Here is a 21,159-nt window from a genome sequence, read left to right as displayed (position 1 = left end):
ACCATTAAACCTCTGTTTTTACACCAATCCTATCCTGTTGTTGATCCTCACATGTTCCCATCAGCTGCCTTTTCTTCCAGATCCCACCACTTGTCTACACGTTTTCATGTAGGCCAATTAACCTACGGTTTGCATGTCTTTGGGATATGGGTGGAGATGCACAGAGGAAATCCATGCAGCCACAGGGAGAACATGCAAACTCCACACATGGCAATAGAGATGAGGATTGAACCTGGGTTTCTGGAGATGTGAGACTGAATCTTTATCATTGCTGATACTGGGATAAGTGGATTATTTTTAAATTAGTAATCACCAGGTAGTGGGGCCACAACTTTTTAATAGTCCATTGTAATTATTTGTTTAGCCGCCCCCGCCCCCCCCCCCCCGGCAACCATCAGGGTCGCTCGACTCACTGTCGTCTAGGGAAACAGCCTGGGCCCCGGCAAACTGGATAATTCGTTTGTGTGGATGCTGTGTGAGGTACCCCACCCCGCACAAATAACAGACAATACACCAGATGCAATTAAATGATTTACAGTTTATGGATATTACTGGAACTATATAATTAAGAGAGAATAAAATATAAAAGGAAAATAAAAGGCGCCACACTTATCAAAGTTCAATCTCTTCGTGCACAAAAACCGTTGGAGCTCAAGAACCTTCTTCTTCACCCTGCGACCCCCTCGGACCACCTCGACCGGCCGCCTGGGACCAACGACGGTGGTCGACCAGACGCTCCACACGAGTCCGTCTCCGTCTCCTCGCTGAACGCTCTCCTCAGGGTCCGACCCCGTTAGCAGACATCACAGCACATCGTCCATCCTCTGTCTCGCTCTCCCGCCTTCTGCCCCAAAACCCCACGCATGCAGTATCTTCAAGTACACCAAAACCATAACAATTATCCCAATTGGTTAATAGCACCCTCTTATCACCCTCTAAACCAAAACAAACTGCTAGCGCAAACTTTCTCAGCGTTTAACACAACAAAGCCGCATTCCCCACATTAACATAACAAAGATGCCATTTTAATTAGCCTCCGCAGTAACATAAAAGTTGAAACCCCCTTACGTTTGGATGAAGGCACTGAGTACGGTAGCCAAATTTAGGTTATGAAGACACGTAGTCCCCTTTTATTGTCATTTAGTAATGCATGCATTAAGAAATGATACATTATTTCCTCTGGTGTAATATCACAAAACACAGGACAAAGCAAGACTGAAAAAACTGACAAATCCACATAATTATGCATATAGTTACGATCAGTGTAACAATACCATAACTTGATGAAGAAAGTCTGTGAGCACAGTAAAGTTCAAAGTTTCTCAAATGTCCCACATCTCATGCAGATGGGAGAAGAAAGAAAAACTCTCCCTACCATGCCGACCACGATCTGACTCTGAGTCATCCGAAAATTTCGAGCTCTGATCAGCTCTCCAACACCGAGTACTGAGCGGCATCTCTGCCGAACAATTCAACCTCCTTCTTGGTCGCCAAAAGCAGGCAAGGCCGGGGATTTTGAGGCCTACCCTCCAAAAGATTCCCGACCACACAGTAACGACAGCAGCGAACGGGCGTTTCAGAAATTTCTCCAGATGTTCCTCTATGCTTTCATGTCCATTCTCCATCAAATCAGAATTGTGCACAGCCCCTATTTAACAGATACAACATCATTTTTCACTGGAGGGCTGCGTACGCACGGCGCGCTGCCATCTTCTCACGAATTTGCTGATAAAACAAAGATTGGCAAATTGAGGACATAGCCTGCTAAAGGACGTAGATAGATTAAATGTGTGGGCAATAAACTGGTCAAATTAAATATAATTTTGTAAAATTTGACATTATCCACCAATGAAGAATAAGAAAACAATTTATTATTTAGTGTGAGATACAAAATGTTGAAGTGCAAAGGGATCTGTGAGTTCTAATACATAAAACACAGAGGTGGAATGCAGGTAGAGCAAGTAATCTTCCTATCCTTGCAATAAAGTGTTTATTATGTTTTGTGATACTACAGTGTTGATGAGGTGTTATTTGGAGTACTAGGTACACACTTGATCTCCGTATTTAAGAAAAGGCATGCTTGTGCTTTTGGCAATGTGCAGTAAGTTCATTCCTGAGATGGAGGGGTTGAAGTACAGGGAGATTTGATTGGTTGAGCCTATACTCATTAGGATCTAAAAGGATGAAGGGTGATATTAATTGAAATATTCCGTGGGGATTGACAGATAAATGACGAGAGCAGGTGTGGGGGAAATTCTTTCAGTTGTCATTCAGCCTGTGTTTTACAGAGTTGGAGTCAGCCAATTTAGTCAATCTAGTGAATAAAATGCATTTGAACTGCAGGCGAGTTGATGCTTACAGTTCCTCCCCACTATACGAGTGTGTGACTTGTGTACTGCTTATTATGAATCAAGATGGCACTGGTAAGTGACAACTTTGTGTGCAGCTGTGATGGGAATCAACAAATATTTCCATTTAGGGCTACTACAGTTGAAATCCACAGTCACAACCAGGGGTATTTCAGGAAGTAACATCGTTTAAGGCGTTTTAAAAAAAAAACATATCTTTCCTCAAAATTGGCAGACTCAGGTCGTGAGTGCAGTTCCCCTTTAAGAGAAAGGAAGCGTAGAAGGTGTGCTGGGCTGTAGGCCATGTAACCCAGTACTACCTGTTGCATGGTCGGGTGTTCGGCAACTAAACCGGCTCCCCCACCAGGCTTGCCTGGGTGAGGAGGGTGGCTAGACACCCTGCCGGACGAAAAACAAGACCTGTCAAAGGGCGGATGAACCCTCTCGTAGGGTCAATAGCCATCTAGCAAACACATGCCATGAAGCGTGGAAAGGGCATCCCTTGCATCAAAGCTTGGTCTGGCCATTCACTACAACAGAACTTCCCCCAGCCGTCTCGGACCCCACCATGCTGCTGGATCCAGGAGAGGATGTCGAGAGGGTGGGTCTAGACCTGTGCAACCCCCTACTCACCTAAAATCCATTCACGCACACATTGTCACTTTCTGAGGAGTGGGGTACGAACTCCACTAACTAAGTGAAAGGAACCATCATCATCCTATGGGATGGATAACCAGAGAGAGAGAGGTATGATTGAAACACAGAGCCTATAGACCCCCATTCCCTACTATTCTGCTTGTGAATGTAGTCTCTGGAAAATAAAATTGAAGACCTCAGACACGAGGAATTCTGCAGATGCTAGAAATTCAAGCAGGATCTCCCAGTGGCCACACATTTTAATTCCACATCCCATTCCCATTCTGACATGTCTATCCACGGCCTCCTCTACTGTAAAGATGAAGCCACACTCAGGTTGGAGGAACAACACCTTATATTCCGTCTGGGTAGCCTCCAACCTGATGGCATGAACATTGACTTCTCTAATTTCTGCTAATGCCCCACCTCCCCCTCCTACCCCATCCGTTATTTATATACGCACATGCTTTCTCTCACTCTCCTTTTTCTCCCTCTGTCCCTCTGACTATACCCCTTGCCCATCCTTTGGGCTCCCCCCCCCCTTTTTACCTTCTCCTTGGGCCTCCTATCCCATGATCCTCTCATATCCCTTTTGCCAATCACCTGTCCAGCTCTTGGCTCCATCCCTCCCCCTCCTATCTTCTCCTATCATTTTGGATCTCCCCCTCCCTCTCTCTCTTTCAAATCTCTTACTAGCTCTTCCTTCAGTTAGTCCTGACGAAGGGTCTCGGCCTGAAACGTTGACTGTACCTCTTCCCAGCAACTTTGATGTGTGTTGAAGACCTCAGAGCAAGATTATAGTATCGGGGACATCAGGGATTGCTGTCCACTTTGTTTCATGGAAATGTGGCTTCCTTGCCATATCTGATGCAGCACTGCAGCCCAAGGGCTTCACCATCCACTGCAAAGGCAGAACAATTGAGTCTTTTAAAGGAGAGGAGGGGAAATGTGCTTCATAGTTAACTCATTGTAATGTACAGATGGTGGTTCTATCTCAATTCTGCTCACCTGACCTGGAACATGTATTCAAGTGTCATCCATTTTATCTGCTGAGTTTTCTGCTGTCACCCAGGTAGCGTTGTACATTCCACCACTGATCAACGTCAGGCGGGCACTGGCGGAGCTGAGCACTGTGATTAGCAGTCACAAAACAGTGCACCCTGATGTCTTCCCTATCATTGCAGGATATTTCAACCAGAACTGCTGGAAGGCGTCTCTGACCAACTACCACTAACATATCAACCGTGAACCCAGAAGAGCCAACACACTTGACCGTTGTTAGACCACCAAGAATGATTCTTGTGTTCTCTCTTTTGTGGTTGAGATACTGTGGTTCATCCATGTGTTGGATTGGAGGGGGGAGGAGCGGAGGCGTTGATGCTATTGCCCCAGCAGACCACCACATACAAGATTCTACTAGCGACAACAGACTGGTAGAACATGTGAAGGAGTAGCCTACATACTCCAAAGTGCCTCAATTTCCTCAGGAAGTAGAGGCAGCTCTGGTCCTTCTTGTACACAGCCTCTGTATTGGTGTTTCACTCAACTCTGTCAACCAGGTTCACCCTCAAGTACTTGTAGGTCCTCACCACCTCCATGTCCTCACCATCAATAGTAACACGGAGCAATGCAGGATTAGTCTTCCTAAAGTCCATCACCATCTCCTTTGTCTTACCAATGTTGAACTGCAGATGATTCAGCTTGCACCAATTGACAAGGTCCTCCACCAGGGCCCTGTATTCATCCTCCCATCCTCTTTATACACCTAACTATTGCAGAGTCATCAGAGAATTTTTGAAGATGATGTGACTCAGTGTTGTATCTGAAGTTCAATGTATTAGATTAGATTATGAGGACACACAGTCCTCTTTTATTGTCATTTAGTAATGCACGCATTAAGAAATGATACAATGTTCCTCCAGAATGATATCACAGAAACACAAGACAAACCAAGACTAAAAAAACTGACAAAAGCCACATAATTATAACGTATAGTTACAACAGTGCAAAGCAATACCGTAATTTGATAAAGAACAGACCATGGGCACGGTAAAAAAAAAGTCTCAAAATCTCTCGAAAGTCCCATCATCTCACGCAGACGGTAGAAGGAAGAGAAACTGTCTTCCTGCCATGAACCTCCAATGCTGCAAACTTGCCGATGCAGCACCCTGGAAGCACCCGACCACAGCCGACTCTTGAGTCCGTCCGAAAACTTCGAGCCTCTGACCAGCCCTCTGACACTGAGCACCATCTCTGCCGAGTGCTTTGACCCCGACCCTGACCTCGGCAACAGGCAATAGGCAAAGCCGAGGATTTGGTACCTTCCCCTCTGGAGATTCTCGATTGCACAGTAGCAGCAGCAGTGAATCAGGCATTTCAGAAGTTTCTCCAGATGTTCCTCCGTGCTTTCACGTCTGTCTCCATCAAATCAGGATTGTGCACAGTACCTACTTAACAAATACGACATCATATCGGAGCAGCCGCGCGTGCTGCGTCTCACCGCCATCTTCTCCTCCCCATCTCCATATACAGTGTAAACAGGAAGGGAGCCAATACAGTCCCCTGTGGGGCCCCAGTACTGGTTATAGCCATGCCTGACACACAGCTCTGAAGCTGTACAAACTGATCTGCCAGTCAGATAGTCCATTATCCATGATATAATGAAAGTGCCAATCTGCATTTAACAGAGATATCACCCTAGTAATAAGGGCTGTATGGTATTGAAGTCACTCGAGAAATCAAAAAACATGATCCTCACAGTGCTGCCCTGCTTATCCAAATGGGTGTCAGCTCTGTTCAGCAGGTGGATGACAGTATCGTTGACTCTAATGTGCTCCTGGTGGGTAAACTGTAGGGGATCGAGGGCTGACCTGACCAGGTCGGTGGTGAGCCAGGACCAGCCTCCTCTAGGGCCTTCATCATGTGTGGGGAGGGCTACTGGATGGTAGCCATTCAAGACTTTCTGTTGGCCCTTCTTGGGTACCGGGGCATATGTTTTCTGCACAGTCTGGACCCTTTCCAGGCTGAGACTCAGATAGAAAATGCGCTGGAGAACTCCACAGTACTACTCAGCACACTCCTTCAGAACTTTGGAGTTCACACTATCTCGTCCCAATGCTTTGCTGTGTCTGAGACTTTCTCACTGGCTCAGTAGTGAAGATGAGTCCATGAAGACTGTGGAGTTGTGGAAGGTAGAGGCTGGGAAAGGTGAAGATTGAGATGATAGCAGTTAGTATGTGGAGGTGTGGATGGTAGGTGCAGAGAAAGGAAGGGATGTAGGCAGTGGTAGCTGTCTAAAGGTTGAGATAGTGTTCATTCATGTGTTGGATAGGAGGGGGGTGGAGTGGAGGCATTGGTGCTGAGGGAGCATTGGATGCCTCGGCATCTGGACTGGCGTGCTGAGAAAGTGTGAACAGGAGGCCAGTTGTCAAACCTATTGAAGAATTGGATTAACTCGTTAGCCCATTTACAGCTGCATTCCAAGGCTCTACAGCTAGGCTGATTGTAGCTAGTGATATTCTTCATGCGTCTCCACACTGCCCAAGCTCATTCTCCAGCTCTCTCCTGTATTCCTCTTCAGCTTCCTTGATCTTCACTTTTAGCTCCCTCTGTACATTTCAATGCCTCCCTGTCTCCTGAAAGAGGCTCTCCTTCTATGGTTGAAAAAAGCCTTTAGATCACTGGTGACCCATGGTTTGTTGTGGGGAAGCAGTGAACAGTCCTTGATAGTATTACAGTGTCCACACAGAAGTCGATGTAACCTGTGATGCAATCAGTAAGTCTGTTAATGTCCTTCTCATAAGGTTCACAAAGCACATTCCAGTCAGTAACCTCAAAGCAGCCCTTCAAGGCCTCAATGGGCTCGGAAGGCCATTTCTTTACTATCTAAGTGGTAGCTAGCTTTTGCTGTACTTTGGCTGTATATAAGGGCATGAGATGAACCAGAGATGATCTGATCTTCCAAGTGGGGGGGGGGGCTGTAGAGCTGTATGCATCTCTAACATTTGCATACAAGAGATCCAATGTTTTATTTCCTCTCTTATGGACTTGACAAACTGATTGAATGTGGGTGGGGTTGTTGAGAGAGACACATGGTTGAAGTCTCCAGATACTGCAATGAATGCATTGGGGTGTTGAGTCTGGAGACTCACAATGGTCGTGTGTATGACTTCACACGCAACAGCGGAACCTTGTCAGGAAAACAGAATGTGGACAACGAACAATATGATGTGGCTGAACTCGTGCAGTGGATAATACAGATACAAACTCGTAGCAAGCAGTTCGATGTCCAGAATGCAGATTCATTCTTTCACCGAAATATGACAGGATTACACCATCTGTTGTTCACAAGCACAGCAAGCCCATCTTCCTTCCTCTTACCAAAATGTAGATTAACTCTGTTTGTATCGTCGGAAACCCATTCACAGTAGCGTTAGAACCCAGGATTTGCTTGCGTAACCATGTCTTGGTGAAACACATATCACAGCATCCCGGATATTCATTCTGTGTCCTTGTGAGTCCTGCCAGTTCCTCCATTCTATTTGCCAGCGATTTTACGTTCCCCATAATGATAGACGGGCGATATGGTTTATATCTCCATCTCTTTTTGTGCCACTTTTTACCCGATCTGCAGCCTCAGTATCTCCATCTTAGCTCGTCCAGAATATCGAGCTTCTGGACAAGCAAAGTTTGCTTCCTAGCTGCTAGGAGCTACTCCCTCATTCACACAGTTTTACCGCCTCTATTGTGGTCAAAGCACTCAATGGAATCAAGTATCCCAAGAGCCAAAAGCATGGTGAAAAAGTTCTTAAACAGATTAATGTCCATTTTGCAATATTGCTAGCCTGTACAAAAACAAATGAATGAAACACGTTAAAAAAAATGTTAAGACAAACACATGGAGCTACTGTAATGTGCTGCCACGTCACACGGAGCACTATGCCACCAATCAGTGGCATTCAAGACTGGTGATCCAGAACCATACGGGAAGTCCAAGTATGACCTACGGAAGGCATTTTTAATAGTGAAAATACAATTCTGATTGAAGTTGGAGATGGAATTGGATGCATGTCAACTTTGGCAGGCCATTACTTCCTACAAGGCAAAACCTAACATTATGACTGGCTGCAATGCTTCACTCCAAGATGAGCTAAACTCCTTTTATGCATGCTTTGAAAGGGAGAATAAAACTACACCTGTACAAATTCTTGACCCAGTGATCCCTGTCTCAGAGGCTGACATCGGAACATATTTCAAGAGCATGACCTCTTGCAAGGCATCAGGCCCTGCTGGTATACCTGGTAGGGCACTGAAAACCTGTGTCAACCAATTGGTTGGTGTGTTCAAGGACATCTTCAGTCTTTAATTGCTACAGTTGGAGGTTACCACTGCTTCAAAAGGGCGACAATCATACCAATATTCAAGAAGAGCAGGGCAAGCTGCCTCAACGACTATCACTTAGTTGCACTCACATCTACTGTGATGAATTGCTTTGAGAGGTTGTTTTAGACCATAAGACAAAGGAGCCGAAGTCGGCCATTCAGCCCATCGGGTCTGCTCTGCCATTTTATCATGAGCTGATCCATTCTCCCATTTAGTCCCACTCCCCCGCCTTCTCACCATAACCTTTGATGCCCAGGCTACTCAGATACCTATCAATCTCTGCCTTAAATACACCCAATGACTTGGCCTCCACTGCTGCCCGTGGCAACAAATTCCATAGATTCATCATCCTCTGACTAAAAAAATTTCTTCTCATCTCTGTTCTGAATGGGCGCCCTTCAATCTTTAAGTCATGCCCTCTTGTACTAGACTCCCCCATCATGGGAAACAACTTTGCCACATCCACTCTGTCCATGCCTTTCAACATTCAAAATGTTTCTATGAGGTCCCCCCCTCATTCTTCTAAACTCCAAGGGATACAATCCAAGAGCAGACAAACGTTCCTCCTATGTTAACCCTCTCATTCCCAGAATCATTCTAGTGAATCTTCTCTGTACCCTCTCCAACGTCAATACATCCTTCCTTAAATAAGGAGACCAAAACTGCCCACAGTACTCCCAAGTGAGGTCTCACCAGTGCCTTATAGAGCCTCAACATCACATCCCTGCTCCTATACTCTATTCCTCTAGCGATGAATGCCAACATTGCATTCGCTTTCTTCACCACCGACTCAACCTGGTTGGTCATGACCAGAATCAACTCCTGTCTAATCAATGGCCTGGACCTACTGCGATTTGTCTATTGCCACAATAGGTCTATGGAATGTCAATGGCTTTCCACTTGGCCTTGGATCACCTGAATAGCAGTACCCATGTCAGGTTGCTGTTTATTGATTACAGCTCAGTGTTCAACACCACTTTGCTATGTATTGCAATGTACTGCTGCAGTGTTCAGTATTAATCAACAAGCTCCTTGACCCCTGCATCTCCCTCTGCAACTGGATCCTTGCCGCCTACATCGGGAAACCACAAGTCAACGTAGTTGGAAATAACATCTCCTTCTCGCTGACAATCAACACTGGCGCACCTCAAGGAGCGTGCTTAGCCCACTGCTCCACATTCACTACACCCACGACTTTGTGGCTAGGCACAGCTCAAATGCCATATTTAATTTTGCTGATGACATAACTATTGTTAGCAGAATTTCAGATGATGATGTGGAGTGAGCTAGATCAGCTGGTTGAGTGATGTTGCAACAACAACGTTGCTCTCAATGTCAATAAGATCAAGGAATTGATTGTGAACTTCTAGAAGGGGAAGTCGAGAAATAAACACACACCATTCTTCATCAAGGGATCAGCAGTGGAAAGGGTGAGCAGTTTCAAGTTCTTGGGTGTCAATGTCTCTGAAGATCTCGCCTGGGTCAACATGTTGATGCAATTACAAAGAAGTGGCTATATTTCAACAGGATGTTGAAACTTGGTATGTCACCAAAGACTCACTCAAATTTCTACAGGTGTACCATGGAGAGCATTCTAACTGGTTGTGTTACCTTCTTATATGGAGGGGCCACTGCACCGGATTGAAAAAAGTTGCAGAAGGCTGTAAACTCAGCCAGTTCCATCATTGGCACTAGCCTGCCCAGAATCATGGGCCTCTTCAAAAAGCAGTACCTCCAAAAGGTGGCCCCCATCACCCAGGACATACCGTCCTCAAATTACATCCATGAAGGAGATGGTACTGGAGCCTGAATACTCTTATGAAACATTTTAGAATAGCCTTTTCCCCTCTGCCATCAGATTTCTGAATGAACAATAAACCCATGTACAATACCACCATATTTTTTCTATCTTTTCCTCTTTTTGTATGATTTTGTTTTATAGATATATATAAAATATATATATTATTGTAATGTATAGTATGTACTATATTTCTTATAGTAATGTATAGTTTACTATGTATTGCAATGTACTGCTGCTGCAAACAACAGATTTCATTTTATGCCAGAGATATTAAAGCTGATTCTGATTCAGGATTTGTTGGCTGCTGTGGAGCTGCAGGCATCTTTTGCCACATGAAAATTCAGTTCACGGCTGGACTTCTGATTTATAAGGAAGAGAACATTAATGATCTGGGGATAACTTGTATGTGAAGGGAGCAGGATAGCAATATAGAAACCCAGATGAGATTGGCCATGATCCTGTTAAATAGCAGAGGGGCTCAAGCAGATGAGTGGCCAACTCCTTTCTTTTGTGTTCTTATTGTAAATGTCATAACAAAATTGCCTGTTTTACTTTCATTGTAAATACAGGAATGTTTGACCGGAATAATAGAGGAGGAGTGGATTTCAATGAATTTGTGGGTCTTTGGAAGTATATAAATGACTGGCAGAACATTTTCCGAACTTACGACAGAGATAATTCCAATTTCATTGACAAGAATGAATTGAAACAGGCTTTATCAAGTTTTGGTAAGTAATCTACTTTATTATAACTAGAGCAATAATAAATGACTGACTTGAAATGGAAGATTATCAAATGTAAGTTTATTACTACCTTGTCTAGCTTAGTATTCTGAAACCAAGGGATCATGAAATGCTAAGCTGTCAGTCAATGAAATTTTAAATTGAGCAAAATTTGAGAGAATGAAATCTCTGCATTTTTATTCAAAAGCCTTTATTGAGTGAGTTTTTTTTTCTGATGCATAATATTGATGATTTTTCTCCAGGTATGCTGTAATTGGATAATTGTTTTAATAGCTATATAGTTGCATGCAATTTGAGCCTGATAAATGTTTTTTCCTTAACCCAACTAAGGCAACTGTCTCATAATGCATGTTTTTGGAAATTACATTTATTTTACAGGACTTGCAGATTACTACTTTAGTTAACTGGAGCCAGAACTGTTGCATTTTTGTTATCCGATGTTACAATTTTTATTGGTCACAATCTTGAAAATGAAAAGTTCTGGGCCGGCTGGTGGCGCAATGACATTGGCGCCAGACCCGGGAGCGGAGGTTCCCACGTTTGAAACCAGTCGGGTCCGCTCCGAGTACGCTTTCCATCCGTGCCGGGTTGAACTCGGCCTCGTAAAATAAAGGGAAAAATACTGTGAAAATGTCTGTGTGAGGAGTGGTACACCACACAGTCTCTCTCTCTCGCTCCGCACCTTGTAAAAGCCATGCAAAAGACATCATCACGGATGCATGCATGCACACGCGCGGACACACTTGCGCATGCAGGCGCACGCCAAAAAAAAGAAAGAAAGTGAAAAGTTCTAATTTAAGAAATGTCGTAATTAGTTTGGTCTAAATCTAAGGTAGGAGCTGAATTTTCTGGTGATTGTATGGCTAGCATGTGCTGATTGCATATCTTCTCCTAGTCTGTCTGATGAAAATATCTGGCTGCTGTTCTGGAAAGGGCTTGATATCTAGTGGAAACTCTGCTCTGGTGTACCACAGTCACTGAGATTAAGCATTTGTTGACATCTTTAATGTGCACAAGTTTTATAAAATGAGGTTTGCAATTTGATAAGTAGAAGCAGGGCAAGATGGTGCCAGCAACCAATGCGACTAATGACAACATCCTGCAGATAGTTCACAAAAATGCTTCTTACGTTAAATACACTTCTGTTACTAATTTGTGTGCGATTGGAGCGTGTAATTTACATTTTGATAATGTGTTTTTGGGCCGACTGAGCAATCTGGCACTCTTGCTATCATTGAGTGAATTCAGCATGCTTGAGAGCAAAGTTGGAAACTAAGTGTGCGGCCTAGTGGCGGAGTGTGAACCCATCATTGGCTCCAATTCTCGACCAACTTGACGATTAAAGCTTTAAGCAAGATTAAAATTGGCAAGATGAGAGCAGAAGACAAGTGGGTATTCAGCACTGTCTATCTGTGTTTAACCAGTCTTCCTCTCCGCCTCGCTCACTGCTGTCAGAGGAAGGTGTCAGGACTGGGCAATGTTTGGTGCGATTTGTGGACTGGACTTGTTTTTAGAGGACTCTGCAGTTCATGTTATGTGTTTCTGATTTCTTGTTAATCCTTTTTTTTTATTGCTATCTTGCATGATTTTGATTGCGGCGGCCTGCAGTCAATGAACGCCACAGTGCTAAATTGGACTGAACTAAACTGAATATTCCTAGACTGTTTCAAGGACTCTGCAGTGTGATGTTTAATATTCTGTGTAATTCGTTTGTTGCCGTTTTCATGATTTCTTTTTATGGCGCATTGGGTGTTTTATTTTTCTTTAGAAACAGAAAAACTACAGCACAATACAGGCCCTTCAGCCCAAAGAACTGTGCCGAACATGTCCTTACCTTAGAAAAATAGAGGGCTATGGGTAACCTTGGCAATTTCTAAGCTCCATGTACCTATCCAGGATTCTCTTAAAAAGCCCTATAATATCCACCTCCACCACCATTGCTGGCAGCCCATTCCACGCACTCACCACTCTCTGTGTTTTTAATTTTAAAAAACTACCCCTGACATCTCCCCTGTACCTACTACTAAGCACCTTAAAGCTGCCCTGCTGTGCTAGCCATTTCAGCCCTGGGAAAAAGCCTCTGATTATACACACAATCAATGCCTCTCATCATCTTGTATACCTCTATCAGGTCACCTCTCATCCTCCGTCGCTCCAAGGAGAAAAGGCTGAGTTCACTCAACCTATTCTCATTAGGCATGCTCCCCAATCCAGGCAACATCCTTGTAAATGTGTTTCATAGCTGTCTGCAAGAAAACAAATTTTAGGGTTGTATACTGCATACATTGATAATAAATGTACTTTGAATCTTTGAATTTTAAAAATTTTATACATTTTAAAACTAAAATATTTGTCTATATTTAAACAGAATTAAGTTTTGTAGCTTAATGTATGAAATTAGCCATTTCTTTCCACTGATTTGAATGGGACTAATAGCTATGAAATCTGAGCAGACTGCATGGTCTAGTTGAGTTCTTAGTCTGTTACAATAGTGCACTATTTCAAGTGAAAGTTCCATCCAATGTGTTTAAAGCTATATAGTGAGTTTGGAGGTTTATTCTAGAATTTTCACTGTCCAACACTTGGATGCATGTACTTATTTTTTTTAAATGACTTTAGGATAGAACTGTAATCAAATTTCAGAAATATTCAAACCCAACAGCAGTTGCACATTCAGCACAAGACTGAGGATTTTAATCTATTTTTGTCCTATCCCCTTTAATGTTACAGATTCTTCCACCAATATTCTGAAACAGAATGGTGGGTTGTATTGGACTCTTGTGTATAAACTCTCTTCATCTCTCTATGCTATATGATTCATGGTTTTAAAACATTTCAATTTAGATTAATTTGCATTTGTGTATATGAACTTAGATGTCAGTTGAAACGTTTAAAGATTGGTATGAAAAAAAACTGTTCATACTTGTAAACATTTTGTTTTAGGGTACCGCCTGTCAGATCAATTCTACAATGTTCTTCTTAGCAAATTTGACCGGCAAGGAAGAGGGCAGGTAGCCTTTGATGATTTTATTCAGTGCTGCATTGTCCTTCAGGTAAGTTTTAGACAATTTGCAAAAACCCTGCCATTACAAGCCAAAGTTTGGAGGCAATGTGATAAACTTTTGATTTGGAGATAACACTTATGAATTAAACAGACAATAGTCTCCTGGGGAAAAAATGGAAGTGTTGATAGAAAATAGTATTTGGTAATAACAATTGAGTAAATTACTGTACGTAGTGTTGCCCCTACCTGATTTGTACAGCCTGTATATAAATGATCATTTCTCACTGCAGCACTATCTATATTGAATCACAACTGTAAGCCAACAGCACAGAATTAGGAGGTTAACACTAGCATTTCTAATTGTATCAGCTCCCAATCCTGTTTTTTCCCTCTTTCTTGGCTTAAAAATGTAGGTGTGGTAGAATTTCGTGTTGGATAGGGAATTGATGAAAATGCAGGATAGTAGAATGAAGTAACAAACAAGTCCAGAGAAATTCAATGAGTCAGATAGCAACTGTAGAGGAAAATAGTTAATATTAGTGTGCCATGGTAGTGTAGTGGTTAGTAATATGCTATTACAGCTCCGAGCATGGAATTGATTTCCAGCATCTTCTGTAAGAAAGTTTGTACGCCCATTCTGTGAGCATGTGGATTTCCTCCAAGTGCTCTAATTTCCTCCCACAGTCCAAAGACATACTGGTTGGTAGGTTTAGCTGGTCAGTGTAAGTTGTCCTGTAATTAGGCTAGAGTGAGATAGGTGGTTGCTGGATGGTGTGGCTTGTTGGGCCAGAGGGGCCTGTTTTGCACTGTATATCTAAATAAAATTTTCAAGTTGAGACTCTTCATCTTAAATACGAGAAAGGTAATGACCAAAATAAAGAGGTGAAAGGAAGGGGTAAAGCAAAAGCTGGCAAGTGATAGGTGGATCCAGATGAGGAGTAATAGGGAGGTGTATGGATGAGTGGGGGAAAATATGACAGGCTGGACAGTGACAGATGAAAGCAAAAGGCCAGCGAAGATGGGCTCTGATAGGAAAGGAGCATGGGATTTAAATAAAGCAAGTGTAGTGGCAGATGGTAACAGACCAATGGGAGGAATGTGTAGGAAATGGATAGATGGATTGGGAAGTTGACAGAAAATAAAAATGGGTGACAAGTGTTGGGAGTAGTGAGTGTGGGTGTACAAGGAACTAGGTAGCTCAGGAGAGAAAATAGACGGAGCAGTTTATCTGAAATTGGAGAATCCAATGTTTATGCCTTAGGTTATAGACTACCTAGGGAGTATGAGGTGCTGTACCTCTAGACTGCCTAACCCTAGCAATGGAAGAACTAGACAACAGATGGGCCAGTGTAGGAATAAAAATGGCTTGAGAGAGAGCACAGGTGTTTGGCAAGATGGTTACCTAGTCTGTACTTGGCCTCACTGATGTGGAGGTGGTCACATAAAATAGGATTTGTATAAAAATATCCTGTAGGGACTTCTGTGCAGTTTGGCTAATTGAGGCATGGATTTGGACTTTGTAAAAATAGATTGGTGATCATCATGTGATGCAGTCTTGCTATTAGAGATGAGATGTTAAAGAGCAATTAATACCCAGAGTGAATAAACACCCTAGAGGAGATTCAGCAAAGTATTTGAATATTAAATCTTCACAAAAGATTTAATTTTTGTTTTCCAGAGGCTGACTGATGTATTCAGACGATTTGATACTGACCAGGATGGCTGGATACAGGTTTCATATGAGCAGTACCTCACAATGATCTTAAGTGTAGTGTAATTTTTGCTACTTTATAATCCTTTCCCTTTGTAATGCTCAGTCAGTCAAGGGCCCTTTGACTGAATTATCAAGACAATTTAAAAGTAGCTTAGAACAGAAATGCTTGTGTAAAATTTGAAGCAAATGCTTATCTTTAAGACAAATTGCACTTACTTTGTAAAATAGACTACTGTACACAATCTTAATGTTATTAGCATGCAACTGTGCCATATTGTCTTCTATTGCAACAGAGCAATCAGTTTTGATAACAAGATATGCAGCTGAGGCTACCTATGGCAAAGAATAGCTTTATAAATCATGCATGGTGCCTTATTTGTCAGATACATGACAGCAATCTATCATTTGTTATTCAGAGTAATTAACGTGAGACAGACTAACTTTGGCAAGTTTGTCTTCATAAATTTCATGCTAAATGCTTAATATGCATTAACTTTTTATTGTTTCTAGAACTTGTTGCATAGTTTAATATTAATGAGAATAAATACAATCTTACAAAGATGCAGGCCAATAAACTATTTTAATGGGATTTTCTCATGTGCTATGTATAAACTAGTATGTGCCAGACATTCATTTACTGTAACAATGTAAACATATGGTAATTCAAACTTGGAAATAAATTTAACTTTTGAGTACATCTTGAATGCATTTGTTCAGATGCCTTCACATTTAGATATGCCTAGCAAGACTTAACTGCCCATCTTCCTAATATGACCATTATTCCACTGGAGAATGAGTTATACAGCTAGGAGAAATAACCAGTTACAATCAACTACTGTTCATTTAGTTTTTGTGCTCAGCTGTTTTTAGCTAGTTACCCAATAATAAAGGGTCTTGATACCAGTGTGTATGTAGTTGCTAATGACATCAAAAACAAGACAATTAATTTTCATAGGTTTATTTGAATTTTACAAATGAAAAAGTGATTCTTGACATTGATTTGTGCAGTTGGCTGGTCATGGAGGAGCTTATATAATCAACTAAATGAGCATTTCATTAGCAGATCAAACCAGCTACTTTAGTGTTCCTTCTCTACCTCCAAAGGAGAAACTCATGAATATGGCTGCATAATTGCTACCAGAGACAAAGTGTAGACAGCAGCTCCAGGAAAACTGCTTGTTTTTCCCCCTCTCAAACCCTATTTCAAAAACTACTGCTACTAAGTTAATCATACTCAACTGTATCCAAGATAATGTTTAAAACATTTCCTGCTCAAATTGTTTTAATGCAGGAACACACACCCTTTAATAAAATGCAGTTCCTAGTTAAAGTTTAAAAGTGCAACCCTATTTGACAATATCTGTGCACAAATTTCAAATAGTATGGCACAATCAATCATCTGACATAATCAGGACATTAGTAGACTTCCTAAGTTACACTGAACTTTGTCAATTTAAAATGGATACAGGAACAACACAATTCTAGAGGAATGCACAGGTCAGGCAGTATCTATGCAAATAAATAAACAGTTGATGTTTCAGAGAAGACTAAAAACAGGGCCCAAGCAATTGTGGAACCACAAGATATGGATCATCAGGCAAATAGTCGGGATTTCTGATTAATACCAGAAGATCGGAGGGTGGCAAATGTTATTTCTTTGTTGAAGAAAGGTGAGAGATAATCACCACTATTAAAGACCAGTAAATGTTGTGGCAGTGGTGCAGGATTTCCTAAACATTAACTTGCAGGTTCAGTCAGTGGTAAGGAAGGTAAATGATATTTGCCAGTCATTTCGAGAGGACACAAATATAAGAGCAAGGATGTGATGCTGTGAGCAGTTTTGGGCCCTCATCTAAGAAAGGATGTGCTGGCATTAGAGAGGGTCCAGGTAATGATTCCAGGAATGAAAGGGCAGAGCATTTGATGGCTCTGAACCTATACTCACTGGAGTTTAAAAGAATCTGAGGAATCTAATGGAAACCTGAAAGGCCTAGATAGAGGATACCGAGGATGTTTCCCTTAGTGGTGTGTCCAGGACCAGAGGGCACAGCCTCAATACTAAGACCATTTACAACAGATGAGAATTTTCTTTAGCCAGAGGATGGTGAACCTGTGGAATTTATTGCCGTGGAAGCCAAATCGTAGGCTGAAGGCCTATACTGTTCCATGTTTAATCACAGCAGATTATCAGTTTCTATTTGGTTTAAAGATGCATTAATACCAATAATTCCTGCTCAAATAGAAGTACTTCAGTTACCATAACTGTAAAAGAATGCTGGCATGCCAACTGAAGCTGAAGATAGTCTCTTAGAGTATCCCTCGTCACCAAGTTGGGTTCAAAATTTTGTAAATGAAGAATACATCATGATAACATACTTTTTTCTATTGTGGTAATAAACACCTTGGAGCGATTTCAGAAAAATCACAAGCATAAATAAACAACTTCATCTAAGACATGATCACTCAACAGTTATTTGCAGTAATTAGTGTAATACATTGTTATGCAAGTTGATACAGTCACTGCAAATCACTATTGCAATGCAAAATTATTGTATGCAAATTTTGAAAGACATCTTTCATAATTAGATGCATTAAAAATGCAACACTAAAATGAGGCAGGATTGCACAGATGACGTATCTTCATCCTTTCAGAGGGTATGGCAAGAATTCATCATTCAGTGGTTCCTTGTTATACTGACAACTGTTTGAGACCTGAAAGTCACGTACAACTTCAGATACCATAGAGGATGTGTGCAGGAAGCTCGAGGTTTTAGTCAGCTTTTGTAGGATCTTTTCAAATTCCCTCCTTAATTGTGTGCCAATTCAAGTTAATCTTTTATCTGATGATGCCATTGGTCTACTAATCCAAGCAATGGGAGCTGTTAGAATTAAACAGATACATTTTGTATCAGTAATGGAACAATACAATTTAAGAGGGAGATTTTGGCTTTCCAAAAAAAAATAGGTTTGGCTATTGAAAAAAAGTCTGCATTTTGTATTAACAGCATCTAGAGATCTTGCAACAAGGTTGGCAGTACCTTTTCTCAATGAACACATGTAATTAGGAAATTAGCCCATTATAGTACAATTACAGAACCATATGAACTAAAAGCAATCTTGGAAACCACTGAGCAAATCAAGCAGCATCTAGCAAAAGAGAAACTTAACGTTTCAGGTCTGGCAATCTTTGGCAGATCTGAAACATTAATTGTTTCTCTTTCATTATGTTGCCTAACCACCCGAGTTTCCAACATTTTCTGTTTTTAAATTTCTTTTTACAGGAATGACAAGTTTAGCTACAGTTAACACAGTACATGACTTATTGGCAGGAACACAAGACATTGCTCCAAGTGTAAAACTCAAAAGTGAGAGCCCAGCATGCTAGAGGTATTGGAGTACTTAATCTTAACCAGCAATTCAAACTAAACTGATCTTGCAACTGATTTTTAATTAAATTTAATTGAAAATACCGACTTAATGCTTAACCAATTGTGTTTTTTTTTAAATTCACACTATGAAGTTTTGAATAGATTGCTGTAACAATGGGTAGGGCCTCACAACCATATAAACCCATGTAAGACCATAAGATGGAGTAGCAGAATTAAGCTATTTGGCCCATTGAGTCTGCTCCACCATTTCATCATGGCTAATCCAATTTTCCTCTCAGCCCCAATCTCCTGCCTTCTCCCCGTTTAACTTCATTTCCTGACCAATCTAGAATTTAATCAGCCTCTGGCTTAAATATACATAAAGACTTTGCCTCCACAACTGCCTGTGGCAAAGAATTCCACAGATTAACCACTCTGGTTAAAGAAACTTCTCATCTGTTCTAAAAGGACACCCGTCTACTCTGAGACTGTGCCATCTGGTTTTAAGAGTCTCCCACCATAGGAAACATCCTTTTTACATCCACTCTATACAGGCCTTTCACCATTTGATAGGTTTCAATGAGGTTACCCCTCTTACTTCTGAATTCCAGTGAATACAGGTGCAAAGCCATCACTCTTCATATGACAAGTCATTCAATCCTAGAATCATTTTCATGAACCTCTTTTGAACCTTCTCCAGTTTCAGCACATCCTTTCTGAGATAAGTGGCCTAAAACTGCTCCCAAGTGAGGCCTCACCAGTGCTTTATAAAGTCTCAACATTATATCCTTGCTTTTATATCCTAGTCCTCTTGAAATGCATTTACATTTGCCTTCCTCACCACAGACTCAACCTGCAAATTAACCGTTAGAGAATCCTGTACAAGGACTCTTGCAACAAAGCCATCAATTTCATCATCCAAATTATTGACGTATAATGTAACAAGAATCTGTCCCTACACAGACCCCTGTGGAAAACCACTAGTCACCAGCAGTCTGCCAGAAAAGGCTCCTTCCCCCACCCCCTGCCTACTCTTTGCCTCCTGCTAATCAGCCACTGCTAGAATCTTTCCTGTAATAGCATGAGCTTGTAGCTTGTTAGGCAACCTCATGTGTAGCACCTAGTCAAAGGCCTTCTGAAAATTCACAACAGCCGATTCTCCTTTGTCTATTCTGCTTGTTATTTATTCAAAGAATTCCAACAGATTTATCAGCCAAGAATTTTCCTTGAGGAAACCATGCTGACTACTGTCTATTTTATCATGCTAAGTACCCTGAGACCTCATCCTTAATAACTGATTCCAACAACTTACCAACCACTGAGGTCAGACTAACTGGCCTATAGTCTTCTTTCTTCTGCCTCTCTCCCTTCTTGAAGAGTGGAGTGACATTTGCAATTTTCCAGTCTTCCGGAACCATTCCAGAATCTAGTGATTCTTGAACGATCACTACCAGTGCCTCCACAATCTTTTCCACCCCTTTCTTCAGAACTCTGGCGTGTACACCATCTGGGTCCAGGTGACTTCATCCTTCTTCAGACCTTTCGATTTCCCAAGAACCTTCTCTATAGTTATGGTAACTTCACATTCTTTATGACACTTGGAACTTCCCCATACTGCTAGTGTCTTCCACTGTGAAGACTGACGCATAATACTGATTCAGTTTATCTGAAATTTCCTTGTAGCCCATTACTACCACTCCAATGCAGATATACCATAGACCTGATGATATAATTGTTACACATGCTGTCCTCCTATTTTAAATTCTTTGGTACCAAACAAAGTAAAGAATAATTGTATTGTTCAAATTCAAGATTTAACAATTAACCCAAATCTAATTTTTAGTTTTTGGATCTACCAGCAGACTGTTATAGCCCAAACAAATATACCCCTATTTTCTCCATAATCCAATAATAGCAAAGTCAAGGGAATCTTAACCTTTTATACAAAAATTGGCTTTCATTTAAAAGGGATGACATACAGAACTATTGTATTTTCTCTTTATATTTTAGTAATGCATTCAAGTCTCTGTTTTGCATAGCTAAGCTCACATTTTGGACTTAAAGTATGCTATGAACAATGAAATGCTTTTGCTCAGACCATGTCAGTAAACTAATTTTAAAAATATCATTTAGTGATAATACTTCTTGAAATTGTGAAATTCA

At 41.5% G+C, this 21,159-nt stretch overlaps 2 protein-coding genes across 2 annotated transcripts in view; one reads left to right on the top strand and one right to left on the bottom strand.

The window, feature by feature from the left end:
• pdcd6 (programmed cell death 6) overlaps window positions 1–16,290 on the top strand; it is a 33,472-nt gene extending 17,182 nt beyond the window's left edge. Inside the window, exons 4-6 of the mRNA XM_063069762.1 lie at window positions 10,737–10,895; window positions 13,854–13,963; window positions 15,593–16,290. Coding sequence (XP_062925832.1) covers window positions 10,737–10,895; window positions 13,854–13,963; window positions 15,593–15,691 — 368 coding nt within the window. The 3' untranslated portion in view covers window positions 15,692–16,290. The remainder of the gene's footprint in view (window positions 1–10,736; window positions 10,896–13,853; window positions 13,964–15,592) is intronic.
• A 190-nt stretch (window positions 16,291–16,480) lies between these two features.
• LOC134357949 (ankyrin repeat and SAM domain-containing protein 6-like) overlaps window positions 16,481–21,159 on the bottom strand; it is a 56,296-nt gene continuing 51,617 nt past the window's right edge. The window contains exon 15 of the mRNA XM_063069757.1: window positions 16,481–18,507. Coding sequence (XP_062925827.1) covers window positions 18,452–18,507 — 56 coding nt within the window. The 3' untranslated portion in view covers window positions 16,481–18,451. The remainder of the gene's footprint in view (window positions 18,508–21,159) is intronic.

The sequence above is a fragment of the Mobula hypostoma genome, chromosome 17, assembly GCF_963921235.1.
Source record: "Mobula hypostoma chromosome 17, sMobHyp1.1, whole genome shotgun sequence".
NCBI classification, from domain to species: domain Eukaryota; kingdom Metazoa; phylum Chordata; class Chondrichthyes; order Myliobatiformes; family Myliobatidae; genus Mobula; species Mobula hypostoma.
Note: the sequence above shows the minus strand (reverse complement) of the source record. Positions and strands in the feature narration are given on the sequence as shown.